The sequence below is a fragment of the Carlito syrichta genome, unplaced genomic scaffold (genome assembly GCF_000164805.1).
Source record: "Carlito syrichta isolate Samal-C Ts95f unplaced genomic scaffold, Tarsius_syrichta-2.0.1 Scaffold316508, whole genome shotgun sequence".
In the NCBI taxonomy this organism is placed as follows: Eukaryota; Metazoa; Chordata; class Mammalia; order Primates; family Tarsiidae; genus Carlito; species Carlito syrichta.
In genome coordinates, this window is record NW_007260604.1 from 504,373 (window position 1) to 519,047 (window position 14,675).

The 14,675-nt window shown below is 38.1% G+C and overlaps 1 protein-coding gene across 1 annotated transcript in view; it reads right to left on the reverse strand.

Moving 5' to 3' along the window:
- Window positions 1-1,338: 1,338 nt before the first annotated feature.
- The window catches only part of MAP3K1 (mitogen-activated protein kinase kinase kinase 1), a 40,820-nt gene continuing 27,483 nt past the window's right edge, over window positions 1,339-14,675 (reverse strand). Inside the window, exons 13-19 of the mRNA XM_008074621.2 lie at window positions 13,325-14,603; window positions 12,797-12,949; window positions 11,626-11,788; window positions 10,375-10,506; window positions 9,055-9,197; window positions 7,860-7,991; window positions 1,339-3,935 (exon numbers count right to left, since the gene is read on the reverse strand). Coding sequence (XP_008072812.1) covers window positions 3,786-3,935; window positions 7,860-7,991; window positions 9,055-9,197; window positions 10,375-10,506; window positions 11,626-11,788; window positions 12,797-12,949; window positions 13,325-14,603 — 2,152 coding nt within the window. The 3' untranslated portion in view covers window positions 1,339-3,785. The remainder of the gene's footprint in view (window positions 3,936-7,859; window positions 7,992-9,054; window positions 9,198-10,374; window positions 10,507-11,625; window positions 11,789-12,796; window positions 12,950-13,324; window positions 14,604-14,675) is intronic.

The window sequence follows — 14,675 nt, forward strand, 5'->3', positions numbered from 1 at the left end:
AGGTGGATGTGGTGGAAAACACTACATTACTTATAACCATACACACACACACACACACACACACACCCCCCTATGCAAAACTATGCCAAATATATATTCATATATATATATTCTAGCTCTACCAAGAGGGCCTGGAAGCAGTGACACCCAGTAGCAATGAGCGTATCTACCAACCAGAACTTGGTTTTCGTTTTTTTTTTGAGTTGGAGTCTCCCTCTGCCCAGGCTAGAGTGCAGTGGAAACACTCACAGCCACTGCAGTCTCGAACTGCTGGGCTCAAGTGATCCTTCCGCCTCAGCCTTCCAAGTAGCTGGAACTACAGGCACGCACCACCACGCCCGGCTACTTTTTTGATTTATTGTAGGGACAGGGTCTCACCAAGTCGCCCAAGCCAGTCTCGAACCTCTGGAGTCAGGCAGTCCTCTCACTTCAGCCTCCCAAAGTGCTGGGATTACAGACTTGAGCCACTGCACCCAGCCAGAACTTGATTTTCAAATACAATTCCCCATCAAAGGAATCAGGGCTCTTGTGGGAAAATGGCTGATCCCAAGGTTAAAGCAGACAATAAGATGGGGCTGAAAGTATGCAGTGTTTAAAAAAAAAAAAAGGTAGCTTGCCAAGAATAGAGAAGCTAGCACTCAGATGTTCCCACTGGCCAAGTCTGTCACAATTTGAGTAAATACCCGATAAATGGGAGAAGAGAAAGCTCTTCCTTGCAGCAAAATGCCAATTAATACAGAAGAAATGAAACTGGATCACCATTTGGCAACCATCAGAGTAATAATACAGGCAAGAAGGCTAAGAACAGAGAGCTAAAATTAGATGAAAAGCAGGAAATTTGTGTAGTCTTAGAGTATCACTCCCAAAGAATACTTAAGGTAGATGTTAATTATAAAGGAAAAGACTAACTTCAGTGTCAATTAGTTAAGATCACCAGCAATGGGACAGACTGACCTCAATGCCTCCTTGATATGATGTTCTGAGTAGAGCAGCAGCATCTCTGTGATGCTCCTGCCACAAAATGCATGTTCTCAATCTCATTGTGAAGGAGCACTAGGCAAACTCAAATCTGAAATCTTAAAAAACGTTAAGGCCAAGAAGGTCCAAGAAGAACTAAGGAGCGGTTCTGGATTGAAAGAGACAAGACACAGGACAACTAAGAGCAAGCCGTTATTCTGGTTTGGATCCTCTTGCTATACAGGACATAAACGGGCAGCTGGCAAAGCCTGAATGGGGTCTTTGAGTAAAGGTATACTGCAAATTTTTGTGGTGTTCCTGCAACTTTTACATAAGTGTGAAATTATTTCAAAATAAATAAAAGTACCGATTAACTTTTGCTCAAAAACTTTTATTTACTATAAAGACAAAAACACCAAAATAGGTACAAATACTATAAAATCGGTTCAATGGGGTAAAAATTTTAATTAAAATATCTTGATATATTTAAAATAACAAAGGATACATTTAAGCCAAATTTTCTTAACCCAGAGATTTTGTTTTTCATAACATTTGCTTACACAGTAAGGTGCTAATAGAAGTTAGCCCTTAAGCCCTGGAAGTCTTAGGAATCATAGTCACACAGCAAATATAATTTCATTGTGAAAGTGAACTTTGGTAGAAGAAAAATCTATAGGACACCTGAGGTAGTAGAAACTGGAATAAACAGTAGTAGACGTTATTTACAACTTGAGTACCAAATAACATTAAGAACACAAAAATAATTACACAATACAATTTCAGTCCAGCTTTGATCCAAAGAAAATAAGAATATTACATCACATTTGCATTGAAAACAAAACAAAAAACAAAACACCACAATTACCAGCAAGCTGAGGGAACTGCAAACAAACTCAAACACAATGGATTTTGACATCTACAGATAGTTTGAGTTTGAAATGTGGTGGGCATGGTGATCTACAAAGTAATACTGATTAGCTGAGGTTCCTCAGTTTATACAGTTTACATTTCTGTCAGACGCAGCACTAATCTGACCAATGATCTTCCAGTACATAACATGGCAAGAGTGCATCCTTTAAAGCTGGCACACGAGAGACTTGGAAACCATCTTATTAGAATTGCGAAAATTCTAAGTAGTCAAAAAGAAAAAAAAGAGAAAAACAGAAAGTCAAGTGCAACACATTTAGAGCTACCAAACTTCACATTTCTGTACTATTTTTAACTCTTCAAATATCGCCAATCCTCCAAAACAAAGGAATGTAAAATTTCACTAAGAAACATATTCACATAAAAAACAAACTGCCTTTTAAAAATTATAAGCAATATATCCCTGTAAACTTATCTTGTAACTTATTTTACTTCCAATTTGTGTTGTACATTTTAAATGTACTCTATATAGCTTATTTAGTTTATCCTGAGTCTTTGAGAATAACCAATTCTATTTCACACTGGCTTCTGAAGAGTTAAAACTAAAATCTCTAAGTTGTGTTTAATAGTTAATCAGTACTTGATTTAAAAGACTCACAAAAAAAGGATAAAAGAGCTCCCGTTTTCCTTCAGGATTCCATGCATCTGAATTCAACTCCAGACTAAAACCATTAGATAACTGTGCAAAATCCAAGGAATTAGTATATCAATGAAATTCAATTCCATTTTTCTTTCTGAACATATTTTCCAAGTTCAAAACAAATTTATTGTTTAAAAACAACATTACTGATTGGTAGTTGAGTAATTAAGCTAATTCTTTATTATCTATCAGCCAGTCCTACTGTAAAGAGAGGATGCATGGAAAAAAGGAAAACAGCAGTTACATGTTATTGTCAGTGGTGATGGTGAGGGATGAATTGTTGATACACAGCAGGACTTAAATGATGTGAAGCTTCCTAGAGTTTGACAAAAGAAACCAAAACATTAAAAAATTCAAATAAATTTCAAGGTAATCTTGATCTTGGTTGTGAGCTGCATCACAGAGAACTTTCGGTTAATCTATATTTAACCTGCACAATAAGAGCAGTGACTGACCCATGTAGGTAGTACTTGATTATATTCCAATTTAAAAAACAAAATTAAAACTGTATTTTAAAAACTCTTGCAATAGCAAGACATTTAATAGACTCTAGTTCATACCTAGTTCTAATTTTTTTCTGATTTGAAAAGATCACCTTTCCCTGAATATTAAACAAAAATGAAGGTGAAATGAAAATACGGAACCATAATTTCCAAAAACGAAATGAATGGGCCAACAGTAAAATGCACAATGAACCACAATTGGCCAAGCATAAAAAAATAAAGGTCAACTGTGGGTCACAAAGAAGTTATCCACTTTTAAAAATATATGTATTTACTGCTACTCATAGCATACTCTGACCTAAAAGAGGCAGATACTGATTTTATAGCCAGTGACAAAAAAATTGAACGGAATTGCAGAACCCCCTGCTTGTGATTACTATATGAAATGGAAGAATAATTGAAATATTAAAATAGATCCTGAGCCCCTCAGCTGCTAATATTGCTGAAAAAGTGCTCCAAAAAATAAAATTATGCTTCTGCTATTTAGTCATGCAAACTTCACTGTTCTCCTGTTCACCTAGGGCCAGTTCTTTGAAAGGCACAGTTTACAGTTTCTGCACAAGTTGTGGACTTTTGCATACTGAGCTTAGGTACAGATCATGATTTGTCAATCACATACTTAGGTAAGGGTTCCCCACTGGCCTCGTTCATAACTGTTCAGTGGCATGAAGGCCAGCAGATTATCGACGTGGTTTCCCACAAAAGTTTTTTCTCTTGTTGAGCATCCTGTCTCGATTGCAGTTTATCTGTATAATGGACTACCATGTAGTACGGAAGACTGGATGTTTCAGTAGCTCTCTTGATGGAGGTCTGTCCTGAGGTTGAAGTTCTAAACAACGAAGAGCCACATCTCGTAAACCAGGAGATAGATGTGAAGGGATTGACGGAGCAGTAGTTGCACTTGCAATCTGTAGGAGAAAAAGCCAGAGTGTTGAAGCTTTCCCCAATTGGAACTGCTGATCTAGAAGGACGTGTGCACACACTTCGCAGCCTCTGCATGTGCATTCTGAACACAGAGGAACTGAGGCAGAAGTGGGAGGCCCTTTCTGCTATCAAGAAGTCTACAGAAAAGTCATCCACCGGATGGAAAATTTACTCTAAGAATCCTCCACATTTTAGGGCTGTAGAATTTGATCAGACTTATCCAGTTCAGATGGATCTATAGCAATCCTTATTGTCTACATGAACAAAGCTAAGCAGACCTTAATGATCAGGCAGAGAAAGCATTCACGCAGACGAGTCCTGCTTTCCTCACACTTAGTCTCCAAGATGGTTGGCCCCTTTGGCTTCACTGCATGTTTTCTATTTTTTCAGCAGAGAGCTATTTACAGTGAGAAAGACTAAACCTGGACAGTTTAGTACACAGAAAAGACAACTGCATTGATTTTTTTCATCGATGTGCTAATCCTGATTGTATCAAACACATTACAAGAAATAACTTTTTGATAAATAGGTCTTATGTCTAAATAATTTAAACTCACCCATTCACTCCTAATGACAAGAAAACTGTCCCCTTCCCCACCCAAGTAATTTCATGAATGGTTTGAGTTAAAAACTGCAAAGTAATATAAAGAAACATTCTAAAAGGTCTGTGATCTTGTGCCAAGATATACTCAGTTGTGATACTACAGATTTTACACACCACAAAAAGGACAAAAACTCAAGAAAAAAATGAAATTCTTCCTCCTTCTCCCCAAATGTAATCACCTCTAATAATTTATTGTATTTCCTTCACATGGAAAAAAAAAAAGGCCAACATATTCACACCTTAGATTTTCTTTATAAAACGCCTGCAAAAGGGACCACTTTATATATATCTTGTTCTTTTACTTATTAATATACATCTGTAGCACTTTCTAAATCAAAACCAACAGCTTTACATTATTATCTTTAATTTCCATATAGTTTTATATTGTGTGAATAATTTACTTTCTTACTGCTGGACACTTCAGTTATTTTAAATTTTGAATATTACAGGCAACAGTGCAATGGATAATCCTGAATTTGGCACTTGCTACTTCTCCAGGTAATCTAGAGTAAATTCCTAACAATGGGCACAGCTAAATCAAAGAATAAGTGTACTTAAAATGTGGCGGGTATTGCTAAATCACTCTCTAAAAAAAAAAGTGCTGCAGCAACTACCACAAGTAAGATATGAATTTTTTTGAGAAAGTTGTTTTTCTATTTATGGTACTTCTAAAAAATCTCAAAGTACTTATTGCACATTAAGGGAACTAAAAATTCTATAGTACAATTCTCTTTAAATTCTACCTATGAAGTAGAATGCAATAAAATCTGTTAATTATGAACTAAGCCAATCTGAAAATCATTTCCAGCTGGGTGTGGTGGCTTACGCCTGTAATCCTAGCACTTTGGGAGGCTGAAGCAGCATAATTGCTTGATAAATGCTTGAGCCCAGGAATTCAAGACCAGCCAAGGCAGCATAGTGAAACTTCATCTCTACAAAAAAATTAAAAAAATTGAAAGTGCTTGGTGGTGCAAGCCTGTACCACCAAGATACTTGGGAGGATTACTTAAACCCAGAAGGTCAAGGCTGCAGTGAGCTGTGACTGTGCCACTGCACTCCAGTCTGGGTCACAGAGTGAGACCCTGATACACATATGCATACATACACATATACACACATACACACAAACACACAGTAGAAAATCATTTCTATTTGTTTCTAGGGATTCATCAAAACTCTGAAAATAACATTAGACTTTCAAACTGATCCTAGCCATGAGTATTTATCGAGCAACTTCTGCACATGACTATGGAAGAAACAAAAACCAATCAGACAAGAATGGACCCCAAGGAGACTTAGTTTGAAAAAGGAAGTAAAACAGGAACATAAATAACCATGAGACCAAAAAGGAAAGGGTCAGACACAGGCACATACTAAAGTGCTAGGGAAGTCTGTGGAAGGAACAGGCAGAGGTCTGTGAAGGAACGTCCAAGCAGGAGGAACACTGGATGTGGGCCTTAACGTGAATCAGAATTTGAATCATGTAGAGCAGCGGTCCCCAACCTTTTTGGCATCAGAGAACAGTTTTGTGAAAGACAATTTTTCCACAGACCTGGCGGGGTGGGGGTGGGGATGGTTTCAGGATGATTCAAGTGCATTATATTTATTGTATGTGTTACTATTATTATGAAATAATTACACAACTTACCATAATGCAGAATCAGCGGGAGCCCTGAGCTTGTTTTCCTGCAACCAGGTGGTCCCATCTGGGGGTGATGGGAGACAATGCTAACATCATACCCCAGCTCCACCTCATATCACTAGGCATTAGATTCACCGAGATCCCTCATATGTGCAGTTCACGACAGGACTTGCACTCCTATGACGATCTGATGCCACTGCTGATCTGACAGGAGGTAGAGCTCAGGCAGTAACGCAAGTGATGGGGAGTAGCTATAAATTGAGATGAAGTTTCACTCACTCGCTTGCCTCCTGCTGTATGGCCTGGTTCTTAACAGGCTACGGGACAAGTACCAGTCTGTGGCCTGGGGGCTGGGGACCCCTGATGTAGAGAAAGGACATGGAAAGTACAAAACAAAAGAGGAAAAGAAAAACAATACCTGTTAGAGAGGTGACTGAGGAAGTTACATAAGTGTGGGGAGGCCTGGAGGAGGTTATGGCAGGTAGGAGCTGACTGTGTGGGCTAAGTGCTTGACAGAGGTAGTTCTGTTTATCTTCATTATAATCCAACAAAATAGGTGCTATTATTGCACTCATTTTACAACTAAGAAAATGAAGGGTAGACACAAAAAGTAATTTCCCTATGGCTACATGGACATTAAGGGGTAGAGCCATGGTTTGAAATCAGGTCTGTAAGACTCCAAAATCCATGCTTTAAATCATCACATGTCTACTCAAAGCTAAAAATCTCAACCATTATGTTATTCTATGGTGAAGATGGACAGAATGGATTTGAAAGTTGTGAAAAGAAAGAACATGATTTGGCAACGGACTTGGCAAATTTTTTTTTTTGTTTTTTTGAGTTGGAGTCTCACTTGGTTGCCCAGACTAGAGTGCAGTGGCTGCTCCCAGCCACCGCAGCCTCGCCTGCTGGGCTCCGGCGATCCTTCCGCCTGAGTGGCAAATTTTTAAAATACAGAAATAATAAATTAGATTGAAAAACTGAATTATGTAAAATACATGAAGAGCTTCATGTTTTTAAAGTGACGAGAATATACGTACATATTTCCTCTAGGAGCAGTGATTTAGTATTTGCTAATTCAGTGCTTGTAGTGACTTTACAGAGCATAACTACCTCAAATATCGAGAAGTGACTCTGACATTGACAACACCATATAAATTCCTGAAAATATATATATTCACAAATGCTCCTCAACTTATGTTGGAGTTATATCCTGATAGACACACTGTAAGCTGAAAATATCGTAAGCTGAAATTGCATTTAATTTGCCCAACCTACCAAACATCACAGCTTAGCCTACCCTACCTCTGATGTGCTCAGAACACTTATGTTAGCCTACAGTTGGGCCAATCATCTGACAACACAGCACATTGTAGAATACTGGCTGTTTACTCTTGTGATTCTGTGGGGACTGAGAGATGTGGCTCACTGCCTCTGCTCAACATAGTGTAAAGTACATTGTACCACTTAGCGCTGGCCCAGAAAAATATAAAAATTCTAAGTTTGAAGTATATTTTTTACTGAATTCAATAAATATACAGATGAAGACTGTCATTTACTTCAAGGAAGATATACCTTCATGGTAGACTGACAGGGAAAATCCATGGGAATTTGACTCCTGCCAATGTTAGCACAAATAAGTTATTTTGATCACACAATTACCTTAAATATCAAAGCAAGATGATTGGAGTGTTTTTCTGCATTCCAAGGTGGTTTTGCGCAAGCCATTTCTATAATAGCACAGCCAACACTCCATACATCACAGCTTCTACCATATTGCTGCCCTCTTAGTACCTAAAATAAATCAGAGTTAATTTGGATATATGAGTCATTGGAAAAAGAGAAAGCCACTTTGTAGTTAGAGATTCTAGTTTTGTTTTTTTTGAGTTGGAGTCTCACTCTGTCACCCAGACTGGAGTGCAGTGGCCGCTCCCGGCCACCGCAGCCTCGACCCGCTGGGCCCCGGCAATCCTTCCGCCTCAGCCTTCCGAGTAGCTGGAATTACAGGTACGCGCTACCACACCCAGCTGATTTTTTGATTTATTGTAGAGATGAGGTCTCGCTGCCCAGGCGGGTCTCGAACCCGTGGGCTCAGGCAATCCACTCACCTCAGCCTCCCAAAGGCGGGGGATTACAGGCTGAGCCACGGAGCCCAGCTTCTAGTTTTTTTTTTTTTTTTTTACTTCAGGTTAAAACGAGTATAAACAGCAATTATGAGGACTACCTGATACCTCATTTATTTCATTAACAAGCTTGATTGTCCATGTAACACAAAACAAGCTTGATTATCCATGTAACACAAAAATATTTTGGAGAATTGTGAGATTCTGAAGAGGAGTTACACTACAGAATTTTGCTCTTAGTAAACTAGGGGGTAAGAAGACAACAAATAATTGCTACATATGAGCAAGTAGAGCTACGAACACTGCGGAGGAGGCTGAGTCAGAAGGGAAATGCTTAGTTCAACTGAGCTCAAGTCCTTCCTCTACTGATAAGCCCTACCTCTGTGTGCTCATATCCTTTTGAAATAGAGGCACAACAATTTAAAAAAACTTCTGTTATGTGTCCTATGGGTTTACCATAAAACAACTTCTAAAAATTGCCCCAAAAAACTCTGTTAGAAATAGACTTTGAACAAACCTATTAAAAATCATCTTTTTAAATTTTTTCCAGGCACAGGTGGATAGGTGGGCAACAAGGGTGTGAAATGAAGGACATTATTAAAACCTTACTTTTAGGACCATGGGCTTCTAATTGGTAAGTACATACTGCGCACCACTGCATAATTATTTGGCATAATGCTGTCATGCAGAACTCCAAAATACTTTCTTTCATCACACTCAAAGCTGCTTCTCACCTCAGGTGCCATAAACGCAATTGTCCCCAACAACTGTCCCTGAAACTCTCCTGCACCAGTTCCTTTTGACGCCAACCTGGCTGCAGCTCCAAAATCTGCAATTCTTAGTCTCTGACCTGTGCTATCAATCAGCAAATTGGCACCTGTCAACAAACACAACAAATAACTTCATATGTTAAAAACAAAAGCAACGACAGATTAAGAACTCAATAAAATGCTATTAATAAAACAGGACAATGACAAAAGAAGTGGACTTTATGTCAGAGGTTCAGAAAAATGACTCTCACACTTCATTCTACTAAAAACACACAGGCTTCTCTAGTGTAAACGCAATCTATAGCCTTGGAAGGAAAGTCTGAAAAACAAAGTATTAAGATATAAGAAGATCAACATGGAGACTCAGTGAAACTTTAAAGAGTAAGTGCTGAAAACCTTTCATCTGATTTCCAACAAAGTCTTTCTCCAAAATTTAAATTGTAGCATATGTTACATCTGAAGACAAAGTTTTGTTGAACCATACTGATCTACATCAACTCAAACTGTATGCTGCAACTTCATAATTACAGGTCAATAAAAACTTAATGTTATAAAATTATTTTAATACATTATGTCAAACACAAGCTGCTCTTACTACAAAAGATTTGAAGAGATTTTTTTCTATCCTTTTTTTTTCAGTTTTTTGAGTTGGAGTCTCACTCTGTCACGCAGGTTGGAATGCAGTGGCAGGAATGCAGTGGTACAATCACGACTCACCACAGACAGCTTCAACCTCTGGGCTCAGGTGATCCTTTTGCCTCAGCCTCCAGAGTAGCTGGGACTACAGATGCACCATACCTGGCTAACTTTTTTTTGTAGAGGCGATGTCTCCTCATGTTGCCCAATCTAGTCTTGAACTCCTGAGTTCAGGTAATCCTCTCACCTCAGCCTCCCAAAGTGCTAGGACTACAAGCGTGAGCTAGCACGCCTGGCTGATTTTTTTCTTCAGAAAGTTTATGATATGTTAATTATTCTCAATAAAATCAGGAGCAGGAACTTTTTGGGAATGAGTTCATCATGAGGCCTGAATTCTATACTTTCTGCCATCAATTAGCAGTGTAAAGCTGTGGAAAAGTCATAGCCTCTCTGGTACTGAATATGCTTTTCTAGAAAGTGAAAAGGGCAGATTAAATGATCCCTAAGGCTCCTTTCAGTTCTAATAGTCTAGTGGTTGAGTTACTCAGGAAAAACAACCCATAGTTAGAAACTATCCTCAAAGGACCAAATTTTAAAATTATATTTATTTTCGTATTGTCACTAGAGAATAATCAGAAGAATCCCTACCTTTGACATCTCTGTGAATGATCTGGTTTTCATGGAGATAGGAAAGGCCACGAAGTAACTGTTCAGTATAGTTAATAACTACTGATTCCTTGAAGGCGCCATATTTACTCAGCAAGTGAGCCACAGATCCCCCTAAGAGACAAATACAAAATAGAAATACTTATTAATACATAAACTTAAGCCAGAATTAAAACTGTTTATTACACTTGAATTGCTAAAGATTGCACTGCATTAACTCACATTCACATTTGAAATGTTAAATTTATATTTTATGTCAGAAATGAAATTGATTTAAAAACTAACACATTCCTGCATCATCTCAAAAATCTATTAGTTTGAAGACAATTTCACAGAACCTCATGGAACTAATTTACTGGAGAGCCAAGATTTCAGAAAGCTTTATAAGTTAACAATTTTGAATGAAACTATTTTGGAAATGTACAATTCACTTCTCTGTGTTGTCAAACAAAATATACAACATGCCTTTATTAATGACTTAAGTAAATAACACTAACATGATGTTTAGCAGACGGTAAAAAAAATGAGAGGAGGAGCCAGAAAACCCAAAGTTAGGCTTCATATCCTACCATTTACTATCTGACCTTGGACAACTCACAAATTCAATGAGCCTCATTTAAAAATGTTTATAATAGTCAACCTATTTACTATGAAGACCAACAACAAATAATATACTTAAGAACTGACTGGTATATAGAAATGAACTCTTAAAACACACACAAATCTAAGAGGTTAAACCAATCCATCATACCTCAAGTCATTTTACTGCATATGCTGTATAATACAAAATAAAACTCTTTATCTGTTTGAGTAGATAACAAAGTTCAACTTCAGTGCTAGTTTACCTGTAATGAGCTTTCAAGTTATACGTTAATCTTGCTTTCGTATCATTATATCAAAACACTTCATAATCTGTCAATTAATGATAGCCAGCCACGTGGAAAAATATGGATCTTATTCATATCAGATATTAAAAAAGAATTCTTACGAAACAATGCTACTTAATCATTTAAAAGCACACTGGAAAAACTTAACAAGTAGGGGTTGTGAATGCTTTATTTGTATTAAGTGAAAGACAAAGTATTTGAGGTTTATATTAGTATATTAGGGGTGATTTGCTTTTAGAAAAACTCTAACTAATGAAAGTAAATGCTCATTAAATTGGTGTTCCTAAAATCAATAGCAGAAAGCTAAACCCCTGTACTATTATTTGTATGTAAAACATGAACACACCTGCCATCCATTCGATGAAGAGATTATAATTGCTCTTCTCACATGTGGCTCCCAACATCCTAATGATGTTAGGGTGGTTCAGATGGCTCATCATTCTTATCTCTTCTCTTAATGCTTCCACCACTTCCTCTTGCTCAGAAGATGTATTTCTGACATACGTTACCTGTTTCAAAGAAACACGTTTATAAAGTTTCTCAAGTTTTAACTAGCTGATCTAAAACAAAAAACTGCAAATTAGTTCATATATTAGTAGCAGATAGAATTTATGCTAATGGATGCAGTATACTTAAAAAAAAACACAATAAGTCAGACTCTTTTAGATAGTAAGAGTCTAGCATAAGCAGCATTAAAATATCAGAAAAACGACCAAAAACTGGGATAAAGTCAAGACTCTATCTGATGGCAGAGTAAAAATGAGAAAAGACCAGTCATGGGAGAAGAATCAATATGATTTAAAAATGAGAGCTTTAGCCAGGCTCAGTGGCTCAGTCTGTAATCCCACGCCTCTGGGAGGCTGAGGTGAGTGGTATGCCTGAGCCCGCGGGTTCGACACCCGCCTGGGCAACTTGGTGAGACCTCATCCCTACAATAAATAAAAAATGAGCCAGGCGTGGTAGTGTGCACCTGTAGTTCCAGCTACTTGAAAGGCTGAGGCGGAAGGATCGCCAGAGCCCAGCAGGTCGAGGTTGCGGTGGCCGGGAGCGGCCACTGCACTCCAGTCTGGGTGACAGAGTGAGACTCCAACTCAAAAAATAAATAAATAAATAAATAAATAAAATTTAAAAATGAGAGCTTTATCATTTTCCCTCCTGACAAGCATGCTCATAAAAAGTAAACCACAGAAACCCAAGATGACATTGTACCAGTACACTGCTAAAAGAAGTGTGAAACCATATCTCTTAACTATAAAAAGCAAAAACAAATCACCAAAAAAACTTCAATAAGGCCCATCTTGATAGTGTATCTTATAATACTACTGCTCCAAATTTTAATAATAATAGAAATCATGATGTTTTGGCGCTTTGGAAACATCTACTTTGAAAGATAAGTTTCTCAAAGCTTAAAGAACTAAAGTGCACTCACACATGGACATATACTTTATTCTTTTTAGTTGCTCATATTTCATTTTACAATTTGAATCACTTCATTTATAAGTTCACTAGATATTTACCTGTTTAACAGCCATTAAAGTTCCAGTTCCCACATCTTGAGCCTGGTAACAAGAAGAAAATGCTCCAAGGCCTATCTGCTGACCTTTCAGCCATTCGGTGTCTTCCCTGTAAGGTTGTTTTGCTTTGGTATGTCCTGGTAGAGTCTCCGGTGTCTATATATTAAACGAAAGCAATCTTTTTATTGATAAGTTAAAAGAGTAAGATTTTTATGACATAAGCCTGGCAATATATGATTCATTTCAGTCTGGCTTCCCAAACCATCTATAAACTTGACCTCTGAATGGAGACTGTTGGTCACTGATGTCAAATGCAGAAGTGATCACCATTATAGCATCAACAAGAAATACCTTTGACCCAGGCAAGAAGTATTGCTGTTTAAACAATATAAATGCTATTGTTGTACAATTAAAACTTTTCATTGAAAAAAATCTGCTTGCAATGATTAATTCGTGTTACAAGCAGCGTTTTTGAATTACATTTATCATGGTTAAGAAAGCTCTCTAACCCCTGAAAGAATCTATACTTACATCCTGCTGAATGATGATGATATCTTCTCCATTTTCAACCTGCAGCTGAGGAACTACGGGGAGGGCATCCTGAGACGCTGACATTGCCATGGCAATTGCTAAAGCTTCTTCTTCTTCAGCTTCCATCTTTTCTTTGCACTTTTGATTATGATTCACATCATCTTTGTAGGTATCATCATTTTCAGCCTTTTCAGGAGAAAGGACAGCAACTTCTGACTTGAAAGTTACTGTTGTATCACTTGAAGGCATAGATGCTTCAAGAAGGTCCTCAATACTGGAGTTGAGCTCTGTATTGACATCTAACCTGCATTTCTCTTCTACTGGGGTGAACACTGTCTCATCACTAGGTATAACAGCATTACTACTATTGCTGCTACTGCCAAAGCTGTCACATTTGGAAGGACTATTCAGATCAAGTGTCATGCTGTTTTTTGAGGCATCTCCCTGTTTACTTGTTTTATCAGGGGTAGGTCGAGATGGCTTTGGCCTATGTATATTACTGGAGGGCAGTGGTCTTGACTGAGTAAAGATTGGGGAAAGTTTATCTGAGTCTTTGTTTTCAGAACCGTTTCTCTGGAATTGTAGGGAAAACTTGCGCTGTGTTTGAGGAGATGCAGAAGGTATTTTGCAGGGAATGAATCCCTGAAGTCTATGCCTAGAGACATCTGTTACAGTGCCTGCTGGTACAGATGGGGCCGAGGAAGAGGGGGTTGACAAGGCTGGGAACATTAACTGGGAATGATGAGATAAAGGAGAGGAGTTCAAACACTGACTATGGGGTCTGCCTTTTGTTTGAACCACTGGCTTTGGTTGCTCTGTTGTTGTTGAACTAGGAAGTCCTACCGAAACACTGGCCAGTCTGTCAGAAATGTCCTCTGAGCTGGCACTCAGTTTTGCAGCACATAATCCTTTTCCAGTTTTCTCTAAGTGGACTGCGTGCTCAAGGGAACTGCGCTCTGTGGCTTCTGGGTAGCTGTTAGGGGCAGATGCCTGTAAAATGCTGTCCTCTCGACCATCTAAAGTATCTTCTATGCCCAGCTGGATGGCCTCAGCAATTTCCACCTCATCCGCAATAGCCAACAAGCGGCGACGCATCCTGGTGAAATGAGTGGAACTGGAAACACCCAGCATTTCTAGTAGTTTTGAAAACACATGTGGTACTGCAGTAACCATTCTTGCAGAACTCAAGTAGATCCTTCGGGAAAGTTTACCAACCATTGAGTGAGAATTATCAATGGACTGTAAAGCAAAGGTTAAGAGGGACAGCAGCTTCTTATACCTGAAAGAAGAAAACATTTCATTACTAGATAAGTTTGAATTACTGAAAAAGATATGTAAACTTAAAAATGGT